At 33.1% G+C, this 17,653-nt stretch overlaps 1 protein-coding gene across 1 annotated transcript in view; it reads left to right on the top strand.

The window, feature by feature from the left end:
• Nucleotides 1-15: 15 nt before the first annotated feature.
• Nucleotides 16-17,653, top strand: part of LOC138334487 (calponin homology domain-containing protein DDB_G0272472-like) — a 44,935-nt gene continuing 27,297 nt past the window's right edge. Inside the window, 6 exon segments of the mRNA XM_069283144.1 lie at nt 16-160; nt 2,291-2,545; nt 5,495-5,512; nt 13,647-13,661; nt 16,022-16,090; nt 17,188-17,387. Of these exon segments, the coding sequence (XP_069139245.1) occupies nt 2,354-2,545; nt 5,495-5,512; nt 13,647-13,661; nt 16,022-16,090; nt 17,188-17,387 (494 nt within the window). The 5' untranslated portion in view covers nt 16-160; nt 2,291-2,353.

Here is a 17,653-nt window from a genome sequence, read left to right as displayed (position 1 = left end):
ATTGGGGATGTAGAAACTGTTCCTTCACAACACTACAACAATTTTAGGCATTTACGACAACAACAAAAATGGTGGAAAGAGAAAGCGTGTTGTGTGTGGAATTGGTGTAGTTCGTGAACCGGTAGATATTTAGGTGTGTTTGGTGCTGCATACACTCAACGTAAGTAATGATTTTAGACGATATATATCGATATCTTAGTACTGTACTAGGCCTACAATGTAAGCAAGCTGTAGTCACTGTAGGCCTAGCAATTTGAATTGCCCCACAAACCATATTAGTGAAACATATTATATTAGAAAATACACTATGCAATCGCAAATTAGTTAGGTACCAACCGATGTTGCAATCAGATAAGGGGCCAAGGCACTAGCATGCGGTACGTGAAGTAGGGTTTCGTAATCAAGGGGAATAACTCTATTGGCTGTGCAATCCAGCGTGAAATAAATTCTTATAATTCAAACAGAGTGTGTTGTATGTGAAATCTCACTCAATCAGTATATTTCTCTACGCATAAATTAGTTATATCTGTCATTCATTTGACCTCATAAGTCTCACATTTTATATTAAGGATGTTTTATTGAAAATCAAGGGGCGTAATCCAATATTTGGTGGTGAAAATTTTACACCAAAGATATATTTTTTTACTTAAATGACACTGTTGCATGGCATGATTAAATTATGTGATATTAATTTATCATGTTGTGCAACATCAAATGTTGTTTTAATCAATACAGCTGTGGTAAAACACATTTCAAATGTACATGGATATACATGCTCATGTGCATAGTCATATTAACATTCTAGGTTTGTGCAATTAAAGGTAAAAATAATGATTATACTTCATACAGAAGTCATTTTAACGAAATTACGAAATAATCCGGTGAATATCATATGCGTAATTTTGTCATTTCCATGATTAATTGTCATCAAAAGTCTTACAGGTATTGAAAAATCTGTTTTACTTAGATTTCAGGGGGGATAACTCAACATTTTGTGCTAGTATGCCCTATTCTAATTTATTGTGTCACCTGCAACGCAAGGGCGACATTTAGGTATCACTATGTCGGCGTCGGCATCGTCGGTGTCGTCGTCGTCGGTGTCGTCGGCGTCGGCGTCCGGGAAACGGTTTCAGTGCGATAACTGAAGTATTTATTGTCCGATTTCAACCAAATTTGGTGTATAGCTTTATATCAATGAGATCTTAAATGAGTTCGATAATGGTCAATATCCGTCAATATTTACAAGAGTTACGGGACTTTAAAATCGTCAAAACAGAAAAATCCATGGTTTCCGCTCGATAACTTAAATATTTATCGTCCAATTTCAACCAAATTTCATAAATTGTTTTATATCAATGAGTTCTCAGATGAGTTCGATAATGGTTGAAATCCGTCAATATTTGTAAGAGTTACGGAACTTTAAAATCGTCAAAACAGAAAAATCCATGGTTTCCGCTCGATAACTTAAATATTTATCGTCCAATTTCAACCAAATTTCATATATTGTTTATATCAAAGAGACCTTGGATGAGTTCAATAATGGTCAAATTCTGCAATATTTTCAAGAGTTACGGGACTTTAAAATCATCAAAACAGAAAAATCCATGGTTTCCGCTCGATAACTTAAATATTTATAGTCCGATTTCAACCAAATTTGGTATGTTGCTTTATATTAATGAGATCTTAAATGGGTTCGATACTGGTCAAAATTTGTCAATATTTGCAAGAGTTACGGGACCTTAAAATAGTGGAAACATGGCTTCCGCTTGAAAACATTAGTATTTATTGTCCGATTCCAACCAATTTGGTATATTGCTTTATATCAATGAGATCTTAGATGGGTTCGATACTTTTCAAAATCCATCAATATTTGCAAGAGTTATGGAACTTGATTTCTTCACCTAAATTATAATCAATATTTTCAACTGTAAATAACTATTTTTTGTGATGCTGTGCAGGCGACACATCCACTTCCGTGGAATTCTTGTTTTGAATGGATAGTTTGAAATTTAAAAACAAGGAGGTAAATTGAGTTGAATGAAAATATGTTGTCTACCATATACATGTATATCACAGCAACAAATTTGAAATAGCAAGAATTCTTTTAAAATGCATTTGTTATATTTGCAAAGACTAGGAACTTAGCTTTATTAGTTTTATCATTTGTACAATCAACCAGTGACTCAGAAACAATTGCATTTTGTACCTTTTTGTTTTACAGAGAAATAATTTGAAATAGTATAATGTCCCATGAATTTTTTACAATATTGAAAATAAACTATATTTTCAGTTGACAGAAAGAATATAATCCAGATATATGCAGAAATCATCAAACATCTAAAAGAAATAAGATATGGCATACCTTTCCACCTACCCACTTACAACGTCAGATATTTGTGTGCCTGTAAAATTGGAATATGAAACCAGCGAATTAACTGTTAATGAACCCTGGATATTTGGAGCCTTCTTCCTTGGACTTCTGGTAGGAATTGGTATCACAGCCCTGCTTGTGCCATGCTGTCTACGAAGTTTGGCCAAGAAAAAGGTAATTATAATAAACTTCAAAATGTAGATTATGTCCTAAATTAAGTTATCTAAAATTCCATACCATTGGATGAAGATTTGTTGACGATAATTATGTATGATACATGTGTTTTTTTTTATTTAATCATAAAATTTAAAGAACACATAGGGAAATGTTACAACACTATTTGCATGACATGTTCTTCTATTTCTTGCTTTTTTTTCTCTCCAAAAATCCACAGAAAAATCTATTTGTTTTTTGTATCTTATATTAGTCATAAAATTTGTCAAAATATTATATTTTATATATATATTATCATCTTATAAAAAATAAAAGTCAACGACTTTCCTCTTGTGCATTCACCATTTCATGATGGCTCTTCAGGAGTAGAAATGTTTATTTTTCAAAGAACCAAATTAATGACGTCATCTTATATATATTTGTCAGAAAAATAAAATATATAAACAGAAAAAAACTGCTAGCTGAAGCTTTATTGACACACTCTTTATATTTAAAAGCAATCTCATTAACAGTATATTTCTATGCATTTATTTGATTTGTAAAGCAATTAACAATACATGCATATTGGAGATATGACTTTGTATTGTTGTTTGCACATACAATTTAATTCAATTTGATTAATTTTTGATCACAAAAAATTGCTCCTATACACAATGACCATGAGAATAGGTAGGATACTTAAAAAGTTGTTTCAGTTCTAAATGTGATATCATACAGCGTTACACTAAAATCCATTTCATCACCTTCATTTCAACACTTGTATGAAGATTCATTTGCTTCAATGACTTTTCATCATTTCCTTTTCTTTCCTCATTTTAGATATCTCATTTATAATAAAACCAATATCAAAAGTATAAAACATGTTGATAATGTGGATAGCTTCTAGTGGAAGGGTTTCCCTCTGTAGAATGTTCAGTTTTAATAGATATTTTTAAGGTCATTGAAGTATTCGTCAGTTCATTAATTACATTTATATAAAGTATTTTACATGGATTCGTCAGTTCATTAATTACACATGGATTTTTGCATGGAGTATATTATGTAGACATATATTAGATAGTCCAACTTTGAAGTATATATGTAATAATTACTATGAATTTTGTTTTTAGAATTTCAGCTTGTAGAATTTAGAAATATGTAAATTTAAAGAAAAAATGTATACAAGAAAAGATTTTGCATTTATTTTTTCTATTGTATGACATATTTTCATAACCCTCGCAATGAAGTCAGGGGGTGGGGAGGGGCGAAGGGTTACTGGAATCGGGTTGTCCATCTGTCTGTAGAAGCAATTTTGTCTGACGAACTCCTCCTAAACTGCAAGACAAATTTTGGTAAAATATGGCACATAGAACCCTGACATATAGGGGAGTTTAATTAACTATATAGGGTTCTACAATGCCCCCTCTTAGTGGAGTTAATTTTTGTGCAGCAAGGGTATTAGTCGTCCACTCTGGAAAACAGTTCTAGTTTTTTTCTGGAAATTGACTGTTTCTTATGTCTGAGGATAAGATACTACTGCCCTTCTTATAGCCCTTCTGGGTTGTGGTGGGTAAGTGGTTAAAAGTCATTTTGACCTAGTGGTTTAGGTGTCTGATATTCTACTTCTAGTCCCCACTCTGGTGGTGATAAGTCACATGACTGAGTGTATCACTATAGCCCCTATTAATAGGACATTTGGACCTAATATTTAAGGTCTTTGACATTTTTGGAAAAGTTGCCAAGCATTTAAGGTCGGTGGATTTCTCAGGAAACTCCAACTTTCTTCACCTTTTTGGCCAAGACCCATCCTTGGTCCCAGGTGTGAATTGCACTGACATTTTACCTCTGGGAACAAAGGGCATATTTGCTGTGGTGTCAGGAATAATTTACCAATCATATCTTCCTCATTTGAATGGTTCTGTTATACGTTGAGGCTGAAATCTTGTCCATCAAGAAGACTGATGGAACACACACACCATATTTTTATGGACACAGTCATTTTTTCTGTTGATAAAGTATGCTATTTTTGGTTTCTCCTTATAAGTGTTCTGAATTCTTATGACGTTAACGTTTGGCCGTTGATGCACAAAATGAATATTTATTAGAAATGCAGCAATTGTGGCCTATTTACCCAGTGCATTTTACACCTGGGGTCAAAGATGACTGGAAACTACAATGTAGCACATATCTTTAATGCATAACCATAAAAGTTACAGGACATCTTGCACAAAATACTGTAGGAGTCCATATTGGATGGCATTAGCATAATGGATTTATCATACCTAGCCTGTATTTCCTAAATCAAACTTCAGCAAATCCAGAATTTTATAGTAAAAGAAATTTAAACTTGATGACTAAAGTTTATACTTTTTGTTAGGAAAATTTTTGGCCTGACCTGATAATGATTGTTCTGTGATTGATGTCTCGTCACACTCGTCCCGATTGACTGGTTTTTGTATATTTTTGAGAGAGAGTTAATAGGTGTGTAGTAAAGAAACTAATTACATCTAACAGGGCATGACCTGAAATGACACAGTAGCATGGGATCTGAATCACAAACACGGCATGATCTGAAATGATAGAAATATTGATTTCACATTGATGGTGAAACAGTGGTCCAAATCGCCTACGTTATATGTTTGTTATAAATAAACTAAGTGACAGCTTAGCTACAGCGTTGTTACCATAGGTACCAATATTACCTACTGATATTATTTCCTGAAGTATGTCAATATTATAAATACCTCTAGTACGTAGATTCACTCATTTTTGGCTGATACATTTAAAGGCCATACAATTACATCATGTAGGTCTATTAAAGAAGATAAGCTGGAATTCCATTGAGTTTTATATAGATAGAAATACATGTTCAATCACCTGTAATTCTTCACAATCTAGCTATGTTAATCCTTTGCTTTATTTTTTATGGTGTCATCCATTAATATTTGTGTTCGTTGATTGATTTTTCAGATTCTTTTCTTGTCCTGTGTAAGTACTTACTCACATCTAGATATACTTTCTAACGTCTGTGTGGGCAGATGTTGCCCCGGAAACACTGTCAACAATCTGTAAATTCTGGTGTATGATTGAAGAGTCTGAGTGAGTTAACAGTAAATATATAGGTTTACATATCGAAAGAAATCGGTGAAGTGAAGAGGAATTGCCATGGGGAGGGTGTATTTGTGTGTTTTGTTGTAAAATATTAATTAGTAAGGCAATCTAGAGCTAGGCTTTATATTTGTGATCAAAGTTGCTTAGTGTCCAAGAACATTTCTAATTTTGCACAAAGACCTCCTTTTTTTGAGTGAGGGTGGGGGAGAGATGGGGGTTTGTGGGTGTCAAAACACGTAGTGTCATTTAGGGGTCAAGCGCCTTGAGATACAACATAGACACAGCTAGCTCATCAGTCATGGGTTATTGAAGGTCATTAGCATTAATTTGCATATTACTGAGTTGTCTGCCCTTGTTTGTGTGTATTGATTTTGAAATCATTTTTTGTTTTTGAGTGAAACATAATATTTTACAGAAAACAAAATATGGGTTTACACTCTAAAATGATGACGTTACCATGGATACCTACTGAGAAGGGAGGTAACTCTGTAATATATGCAATAAGGGAATAAGTATCAGTATATATCAAGGGTTATGGGGTTTGAGAGAATAAAAATATGGTTAGAAGTAAAGACCAAGATCTTTGCTTTAAGAATTGAAAGAGACAATCTAAGTCATAATATTTGGATTAAGAGGTTGAAGGTGAAGAGGTTGTAGGTGAAGAGGTTGTAGGTCAAGAGGTTGAAGGTTTACATTAATAATGAATGGATGAGGATAAAATCTATACAATATCACTTGAAAAATAAATGGAAAGTCCTATTATTGTTTCTTCTGACTCAGATATAATGTTCATATCTACCCAGTATAAAAATCTATTATCTTTTACATGTCACTATCTTATTAGCTTAACTGCTTAATTTTTTTGTTTTGTAATTGCAATTGCTGTTCAAAATTCTACTTAAGCTTTAATTGGAGAAATTGTTTTACAATGTTACAAATTAAAATGTGGTAGAGAATTTTAGGTGAATAGGAATTTGTTGAATCAGTTTAATGATGTAATTGTCACAATCAACTTCGCTAGCCAAGGGTATTAGTCCGATTCTCTTTCTATTACCCTTGGCTTATCTGACTTCAGAACGGGTGGTCCCGCACTGCGCCACCTGCTGGATCACTGCAGTTGTGCCCCTTCCATTTACGTAATAAGCAACCAATTAAAAAGCTCGTATCATTGTTGTATGGTTGAAAAAATGGCAGCGCCCTATGAAACACGCGTGTTGTTTGCGACAGATTCAAAATACCAAAGATGAACATGTGTGTGAGTCATTTGTTTATTAGTGAGTTCGGACACCAGTTTTTGTGTTTCATGCAGAAGTTCTGCAGTGTCCAATTTTGTAACGAGATCGTAGTATATCTTTTAATTGTTTAATTTCTGAAACATAAACCATGCACGTACTTTCCAATCTGTTTGGAGAGCAACGTCTCCAAGACGTTCATTTAGCTGGTATAAAACATCTAATTGATTAAATAGATAATAATATAACTTCGCTAAGAGTTGATGTTGACAGACATGCCTGATGCCTCATTATACAAATGTAGGTCACTATATATACTACCGCTTCAGTTCAGTTTTGTTGACAAATCAAAGCTGCGTTTTCATTGGTCGCCTGAACCTAGCCGCATCCAATCACAATTTGAAAGCAAAAACACCTGTTCTGAAGTGAGATATGCCAAGGGTAATAGAAAGAGAATCGGACTAATACCCTTGGCTAGCGAAGTTGTCAGATGTAATTGTCACAATGTACAGTTGATTTCTTTTGATTACTGAAAATGATATATGTTTATCCAGAATCCTTTCAATCTTTCACATACAGGTAACAAATTTAAATCTTTTTGAATTGAATACCTGCAGTCATAAAAATGAGACAACAGCTAAAAACACAAAAATTGAATATCAAGATAAACATGTCTGCTGAAGTATGATTTCACAACTGTTGAGGAAAATTCCTGACTTTGTTGATTTAGGTTAATGATTCCTCAGAGGAATTGTGCCATTATCACTGCCATTTGTCTATTGATTACATTTATATACCTCCATGTTGTCATGACAACCACCTCAACATTTATCGATTATTTGTCAAGATATCTCCCGACACACGATATTTGTATGTTATCCTACATACCCTGTAGTACACGACACCTTCATTCTTAAGATCATGCATGCAATGTATGTCTCTGCATGAATAATTTAATTACTCGCACAAAGAATACTTGTATCAAGCACCTGTTCAGTTATGCTATCTGCTCACTCTCTTTGCATTTAAGAATTCATTTTTATTGATTTTTTAATAACAATTATTTGTAGATGTCCTGTGGCTTAGAATATATATCTTTTATAAATGTGCCAGCATCACTACTGTTATATGTACTAATAACCATTTTTCTATCACTATAGATTTGAAATGTATTGCTTTAATTTAAATTTTGTACCTTAAGATAAAACAATAAACGTTGCCCAGTTTGTATTATTATTGATATACAATATAATATAGTTTGTGTTTTGATTACAAAATTGATATGGGGACTACAAATTAAAACATCTCTGTTGTAGTTAAAATTGAATGGAAAAGGCTGATTGTTCCCTGTAATATGTCTATAATGTGTTAATTTTAAATCATCAAATCATTTATAAATATGCTATATATGTGATTGGAATCCTTGTGAACAGATTGGTCATGTATTATATAGAGGTTACACAATGAGTGGTTGTTGGATATGGAATTTATTCCACACGAGTGAGTTATTTTTTAAAAGTCTTTTGATTATATATCTCCTGGTTGTTTACTTCCTGCCAAATAATCATTAAGCCATTGTTATCAAGTTCAAGTCTGTTACAGACTCGTTTAATTTACCAAACTCCACAGTAAGATCCTTAACCACAATAGGCAGTGTTATTCAGCTCTCAGGACATTGAATAAACACTGCTGCTGTTGATTAACACTTTGTTTATACCAATACCACACGTGGTATAAACTCTGTATGCATTCTGATTGGTTGACACGGTGAACTTTGACCGAACTTCTTATTTCTCAGTGTCATGTCATCATTGTCAACGTCATCAATAATCAAATGACGTCATTCTATGTTGTGATTGCAGCTTGACATCCAAAACTGCTGTTAGTACCGTATTCAACCCAATAAGAGCCCATGTCCCTATAAGCACCCCTCCCCCTTTTTGAGGCCTCAATTTCAATTGCCCAGATATAAATAAAGACCAAAACTACACAAAACTGTATAGATTTGCAATAATTTCGTCTAATTACCACCTTTGCACTTTTTTTCAATATCTTAAACGCCCTGGGCGCTTATTGGGTAGAATACGGTAAGCATGTGCGTCTTGGTCATTGTGTCAAAGTATGTGACGTTTTCATACATGTGAAATTGACCTTTAGTACTAATAATAAATCTTGACGGACAAGAATTTTACACGGACAAGAATTTTTGACTGAAGAATTTTACTGATGAGTTTTGTAGATTTAACGTGTATGAAACGAACTTAATCTTGATGATAATGGCTTGATGATCATCAAGAAATAAGTTGTGCGGTCAAAGTTCGCCTTGTCAGCCAATCAGAATGCGTACAGAGTTTATACCAGGTATCAACAGCTGCATCATTTATTTGATACTCTGAGAGTTGAATAACACCACCTATTGTGGTAAAAATAACCTTATACAGACTGACCACCAGATTATTCTATTATTAGCTGAACAGACGTCAGCTCTCTAAGTCAAGGATAAAGAGATTAAAGATAATTCTGTTATAGGTTGTCTGGACATTTAATTTGTCATTTTTATATCACTAGACCTCCTTTTTTTTTATATCACTGGTTGATTGTTATGTGTACACTATATATACTGTACAAATATTTCCTTTTGTACAAAGTTTTAAGTTGACTTTGTAGTTTAATTGCCATACTTAGAAGTATATCAATATGTTGAATAGATTAAAGTATGTAACAATATTTTAGATCATATATGATTGATGATCTGAACTGCTAAAACTCTCCAACTCTTGGTTTTTAAAAGTTCAAACCCCAGAGGCATTTACGACGTACTGAATACATGTACTGTATTCGCTGTAATTAGCCCCCCCTCCCCTCCCCTTTTAAGCTCCTCTTCCATCTTCTAGAGAAGGAGTTGAAGTTATATAAACACCCCCATTTCATGAATTTAAAGTAGTTTTACAAATCTATGATGCTTAACATCAGTATGGTATCCCATAATAAATGAATTTGTGAGTCTTTCATATTTTAATCATGGCACCTCAAAGGTAAGAATGTATATGTATGTTACTGTGACAGATTAATGTGCCATGAGTACGGAAAGAGTTAATATATGGTTGTCTTTTCAATAGAAGTTTTCCCTCGACAACTAACATTTTGGTTCCCTAGTAGCACCCTCTTTGTTATAATTTTTAAGCAGTCTTGGTGCTAATTACTGTACATGGGATAAAGTTTTTGAATTTTTCTCCAGGGACTCTGGCTTTAATTCCTCAACTTATTAAAGTAAAATCTTACACATCCTGAAATGACCTTGTCTGGTAACATGGCTAGATGAAATGAAACAGAAACCCTGTATCAATGCTCATGCTGTCTGTTTTGGATACCTGTGATACATACTGGTCATATTTAGGTCTTAAAGGAACACTATGTTTCCGAAACGGCTTTTATTTTCAAAATGGGAATGTAAAACGAGATTGATAATTTTTAAGAGTTGCAAAAGTTATTAACCTACCAATAATTCTACACGCATCATCACCTTCTGAACAATTTGATTTAAATAGATAAAATGTTAATTTTCATGGCGCAGGTCGTCTTATGTTTCCTGACGTCGTCCTAAATATCGCACGGTACTTGACTATCACTGCGCCATACAGAAAAACAGCGAAATGATTCTCCAGTGTTATCATATATTACGCTTGGAATCTTGCATTTGTTTGGTGTTGTAACCTCATCTTAGGCCATAGGTATATATTTTCTGATGTTATTAAGGTAGGTCCATACTTTTGAAAATCGCGCCAATTCATTTGACGCTATACCGGAAGTTGCGGAGGTTGTTTTGAATTCCAGAATGGTTTCCGATACGCCACGACATCACACTTGGATATTTTTTCAATAGGTGAAAATTGTCTACATATAACATTGAATGTTTAAAATCATTAAATAAATCAAATAAAAGCAGTTAAGTGAAAATTATATGCTATCTCTAAGGTTTTTGCGGTCCCTGTCGTAAATAGGAATGGATTTTTAAACACCGGAAGTGCCGTTCGTCACTATAAATCATAAGACGGGACCCGGCCGGACCGAAATTCCGGAATTATAAAAAAATCGCATACAGATTTCCTTTAAACATACAATTTGGAGAAAATCATAAAAACAAACAGACATAAACCAGATATAATATCACAAAAACGTATGAACTGATGTGGAATGTTTTTTTTGCGGCATGATTTTCAAAAAATAGTCAAATATAACCCATCTTAGCACTAGATGAAATGGGGGTAGGGTTGCGAGTTACAAACTTCAAGCTTACAAAATTGTGAAATTTTGATCGAGGACCCCGTGTTTTTATATGATATTTGAAAAACATATTACCTTGGGCATATCATATACAAATATTGTGAAATTGACATGGGTTTTCATTTCCTTTTTGGCCTATTCATTGATTTTTTACGGGCGAAAATATGGCAAAACATGGTAATTACGTATAGAAACGGTCCTGGGAAATAACAAAAAATTAGTTAGCATTTGTAAAAATAAAATAGTTTTGTATATTGTTCTATCGTAAGAAATTTAGGACAAAAAATCAACAGGATCGAGACTACATTCACCCTAATATTACAGAAAACATAATTTTATGAATTTTTCTATTTTCGGTCAGCAAATTTGCATGGATGGTATATTTCAAGCTCAAATATCTCAAAAAGTAGTTCGAGAACACCCATTTATCTTTACAGATTTGAAATCTACATGAAAAATGCAAGAAAATAAGACCTGTTAGAAAAAAATGACATGGGTTTTTCCAAAAGTATGGAGCTACCTTAATGTTTTAAAGAAACTTTTATATTCTCTGCTCCGGAAAGGTAGTGTGCCTTTAAAATACTGCCGACCAAGTCTATAACTGTCCTATTTACCTTGCATATGTACTATTGCTTAAAAGAATTACATCTATATGTATATTGTATACAGTAATTCCTATTTAGAAATTAGACCATAGAGATATGGTTGTATAAAGCATATTATATACCAATTCACCTTTATATTAATCTGACACTACATTAAGTTAATTAGAACTACCTTAATTAAGTAAATAAATAATAGTAAATAACCTATATCCAGGATATTCTAGCAAAATAAGATTTCTGATAATTAATACATCCCAGTTATTCTAAAATGTACAAAGTGAAGTGGAAATCTGCAGGTGTAAAGTTTTCAAAACTTTTTTTACAAACAGCTGCAAAGCAAAACTCAATAAAGAGAGTAAGGCATATGAACCTTCCTCGATACAAATCAATACAAGGGGTTTAGTGGAACTCTTTTATTATATACATGGACATGTTGCTATGTAGAATAATTTATTGCAGTATATATTAAGGCACAGAATTGTAATAATTAAATGTTCTGGTGGTGTATTTGGATTCCTTTGGCTATACTTGAGCTATGATGTAAAAGTTAGTGTATTGTTGTGTAATGTGCGGTGTCATTCTATTGTTATCATGAATTGTGTAATATTTACTTATCAGACACCTGTATAAGAAATGTAAAGGTATTTCAATATAAGGCATTGTATCCCTGTCCATCATAGAAACTCAAGGTTGATTTTGGCCCAGATAACAAAAGGCTGCCATATAAGGTATACATACGGCAAACTCCCCGAACACCAACTCTGGTACCTATCCTTAAAATATTGATCATAGACAAACTAGACCAGTATACTAGTATTAAGTAATTCATCCCTAAAAGTTCATATTGGACTTGTCTAGTCCTTTATTTAGAAGAATGTAAGTATTTCTTCAGGGGTGAATTTGTTAAAACCAACATTAAAGTCAAGTCCATGTAGTGAATAGTTTTACCTATACAGCTCCATAATTCTTTTTAAAGCTAAGTATAATAGTAAAAGCAAACATTCACCACAAATGATTAAACGATTGAAACGGTTCATGTATACATATGTACTTTTTGGAATGATTTTATAGAGCTTTAAAAATTCTACATTGTCCGTTAGTAATCTCTTAGTTACCTAGGTGTGTGACTCAACTGTATTTTAGGATTCCAATGTAGACTACCTGGTACCTGGTAAAAAATAAACTTATTGTATCTAGTTATGTACTAGAACCTTTAGAATGCTAAAAGTTCTGAGACAACCTGCTTATACATATACATTGTCTATGATAAAATTCATATTGATAAACAAAAACTGCATGGTATTGTAACTTTCCTTCTATTGTCAGCATGGTTGTTTATTTTATTTTATTTTTTTTCAATTCTTTATCAGATCATAAAGTTTATGTTTGCCATCAAATAGACTGTTTTACTTCAATTTAAAAGCATTTCAACTGCAGTAATTGAACAGACAGTTGAGTTTATGATATGCAAATAAGTGTCCAATTTTGACCTGCAGTGCTAAAGGTCAATTAATTTTGATATCTCTCCCCAAAATTTTAGACTTATTTCTGAGACTTCTTCAAAGTTATCAAAATTGTGATAATCTTTTGAATCAATTAACTCACAGTTCTAACAAAAATCTTAAAACCAAACTATTATAAAATGAACAGGTGACTGCATGGATATATAATCTAGACAATCAAATTACATTCCAACTGTATGTAACAATGCATCATTGATTCAACAAATGCTTTCTGTTTATTGTTGTTTGTTTAAAACAAAGAATTACTTATTCTAGATATTAAATATCATGATTTAAACAATCCATTCTTTATGATTTTTAGTTTTTTGTTTCTAAAGTTTTCAATATATAACTAAGTGTACCTTTAATGCTTTGATTCTACCTACAGTTATGGAGAAAGAAGGTAATGTTTTGATATTCAGCCACCATGTATTTTTATCTCAATATATTTTGTGTCATTCTTACATCTATTTCTTTATGAAATATACCCTGTGTGAGTTATCTAAATAGATTGGATTGGTGATTTGTAGAATTAAGTGCTTATAGATGTATTTGCAATTTTTAATATTAATTACACTAATTAAACTATAACTCTGTATAATGTATACAAATGGTGATACACTTATTTGAGGACATACTTTTTTAAACAATACAAATTGGTTCTTTTGAAATGAAATATACCTCCCTGAGTTATTTAAAACATTGTTGACTGGTCTATTGATAGTAATCAGGTTTGAATATATTCTTGATTATTTTCTAAATAATCAGTTGTGTTCTGCAAGGGAAACTATTTTATAACTACCGGCGGCCGGTACTAATTTGAATAACTTGAAAAATACTGCCATTTATGAAGTTAAATGTTCAAATTAGAAAACTGTTATTTTTGTTTGTCATTAATACTGGTATACATGTAGTAGAAATTTAAAAAATGCAAAATACTAAAAATATTTCATGTCAACACTTGTTCCCATGCACTATTCATCTCCGTAGATGTTAATTATGGTGACAAATATTGATTTTTTTTGTGATCAAGTTTTACTGTCTTTTCATCAAAATCTAAACCAATTTACTTTATTTTTATTTTTCCGGACTTGCAATTTACAGAGTTATCTGCCCTGCTGCGTAGATACTGAATGTAATGTCATGTTTTTATTTGGGTAATATTAAATACTTCAGAAAAAAACACCAATGTAACGTTTGTTGACAATTGCAAAGTAATGATGTAAAAAGTGATAACCTGTCCGCAAGGGAAATAACTCTGTAACTATATATGCAAAGATGGAATATCAATCCTATCCTTAGATTCTCACTGGTAGAGTTAGACTATCATAAAGGGCTATGTTTTTCTACAGAATACTGTGTCAATGTTTTATTTCGATATCTCTGATATCATTTTCTGAAAAGTTTCATGCATTTTTTTCTACAATTCTGTTTTCATTTTATCGCAAAAATGCCTGATTTCAGTACAAAATCTTTATGGTATATACATATACAAACGACAATTTCTTCTGCTCAGTTTAGCTGTTTCAAGACCTAGTCCTTTATATTTGATGTATGCAGGTAGAGTAGTACTCATGTATAAACTTTGTGTGCCATATGATACTGTACATGCTGTTATTTATTTATCATAATAGATAACTAATACAGTTTTATATATTACTTAAATAAATCACATTTATTTGACAACATATGGATTCACCACGAACAGGTTCTATCAAGTTTAAATAAAGCTATACAGTTTATTAGTTGTAGTTTTGTAGAGATGGTAGTCATTGTCTTTACTCCAACTTCATTTGACTAATAAGTATACATATTCTATAGATGTTGCTTCATATAGATCATTTCTACAAATACAGTTAAAATATACTGCAATTAATTTGTATTCCAACACATCTTCAGACTTCACATAAATGTTCTGTTTCATTAACTTTGACATCTGCCAATTTTTCTGTTGCTTCTTCATTTGCTGCATTAGATATTTCTCTTTGAAACTTTTATATTTATATATATACTTTGTTCTTTTAGAAATTACATATGTCAATGTGAAGATAAAAAAGTTTTAGTTTTTTCCCTCACATCTGTTAAAAAGTTTTGACTTGGCTTTATTGATCTACCCTTCATATAAAGGGAGGTAACTCAATGTTTTACATTTGCTGAAGAAAAAATCTTTCTTAACAAAGCAGCTGCAGACTCTGTATATTAAATAATTCGACCTTTTTTATTCTACCTCTTCCATGGTCATTGTTGCTAAACTTAGCTTCAGTTTTCTTTATATCATGCAATAAAGCTAGTTCATAGAACTTGGAATTGCATGATACATTCAGTTAGCAGTAAATATTATTTTCTTCCAATTGATCATGAAGTAATGACACTAATTGCTGATTAAAGTAATATTGAATTAACTCATTTACACCTGAAAACACATTTAGGCTCTTCTAAATCAAAGACTGGACTAGTCCATGTGATTTTTCAGGGGTGAATTAGTTGAGGTTTATTGTACTCATTAAAAACATTGCAACTTAAATGTTATAACTTTGGTTTTGGTTGAAATGAACAATAGCTAGATGTTAATTAAGATTGCATGGTGTCTTAATTCAGATCTTAACATCAAATGTACTTAATAGAGGATGACTGAGCTAAATGGTAGTTTAAACTTTTCTAAAAAGATCTTAATGGTATCAACAAGTACGGTAGCCAATAAAAAACTTTTGGATGTCTTCCTTTTTAGAATGTATGAAGGGTAAATATCTGTCTGTATTTTAGGCTCAAGACGAGGAGGAATTACTGGAGGAGAAAGCTGTCCATGTCAACGAAAAGGAAGGAACTGATGTGGTAAGTCCTTAGGAGATGGGGGAGGGGGGGGGGGGGGAGAGGAGGGATGGAGTATGTGTTAGGGAGAGAAGGAATGGGTATGTGGGCAGGAGTAGGTAGGATGAGGATATGGATGAGAAAGCTTTTATGTCAATGAAAAGGAAGGAACTGATGTGGTAAGTTCAAAGGGGATGCTAGGAAGTGTGGGGAGGTGGGGTAAAGGACAGAAGGGGCGAGGGACAGGAGGGATAGGTTGTGGGGAAGGGGTAGGTAATGTGAGGAATAGAAGAAGAAAGCTGTCCACTTCAACGAAAAGGAAGGAACTGATGTGGAAAGTTTTTTGGTCTTAGGGGATGATTGGAGAGGGGAAGGGCATGGTAAGTGACAGAAAGTGGCGAAGGACAGGAGAGATAGGTTGTGGGAAAGAGGTAGATAAGTTGAGGAATAGGAGGAGAAAGCTGTCCACTTCAATGAAAAGGAAGGAACTGATGTGTAAAATTCTTAGGTCTTAGGGGATGATGGTGGGGGTTAAGGGACAGAAAGTGGCGAAGGACAGGAAGGATAGGTTGTGGGGAAGGGGTAGGTGGGGTGAGGCATAGGAGGAGAAAGCTGTCCACATTAACCAAAAGGAAGGAACTGATGTGGCAAGGAAATAGATTGGGGGGGCAGAAAGGGCCGAGGAATGGGGTGACAGGCATTAGTGAATTTGGAATTAGGAGCAGGACAGAGTGAGGGATGGGAAAATCTATCCATGTCAATGAAGAGAGAGGAACTGGCCTTCATTTCTTGAAACAACCTAAGTAAAAAACTGTCTTAAGTCAAAAATTTTAACATACCCTATTTGACCCAATAAGTGTAAATGTCCCTATAAGCTCCTCCTTTTTGAGGCCTCAATTTCAATTTCCTTGGCATATATAAAACCAAAACTACACAAAACTGTAAATCACAAAACTGACAAAAATGATACTTTTAAAAATGCAATCATTTTATCTTATTAAGCACCTTTTCATTTTTTTTTTTTAATTTTCGAAATCATATTTTGTCTCCTGTTGCATCTTTATCTGAAACTGAAATATCTTTATGTATAATCATATAAACAAAATATTATTTTCATACAGATATATGCCTACAATGTCAAAGACAGACCGACATCAAAAAAGTTAAAGTTTGGAAAGAAGAGAGGAAGGAAAGGAAAGAAAGGAGAAGTTGAAGAAGAGGATGAGGAAGATGAGATAGGCACTGATCCTTATCTTGAGAAGCCTCCATTAGACCCAGCTCTTACTCGCGGTATCGGGGACATCCTCGTAAAACATACCATGTAAGTAAATGATGACATCTTCATAAAAATACCATCATAAGAAACTGAAGACATCCTAGTAAAAAATACCATTATAAGCAACCGAAGACATCCTTGTAAAACATACCATGTAAGTTTTAATTACCTTCCTTGCAGTATCCGAGATATCCCTGTAAAAAGAATACCATGTAAGTTATCGGGGACAACCTCGTAAAAAATCACCATGGAAGTTATCGAGGACATCCTCGTAAAAAAATACCTATTAAGTTATCGGGGACATTTTCTTA

This window comes from Argopecten irradians, chromosome 11 (assembly GCF_041381155.1).
Source record: "Argopecten irradians isolate NY chromosome 11, Ai_NY, whole genome shotgun sequence".
NCBI classification, from domain to species: domain Eukaryota; kingdom Metazoa; phylum Mollusca; class Bivalvia; order Pectinida; family Pectinidae; genus Argopecten; species Argopecten irradians.
Note: the sequence above shows the minus strand (reverse complement) of the source record. Positions and strands in the feature narration are given on the sequence as shown.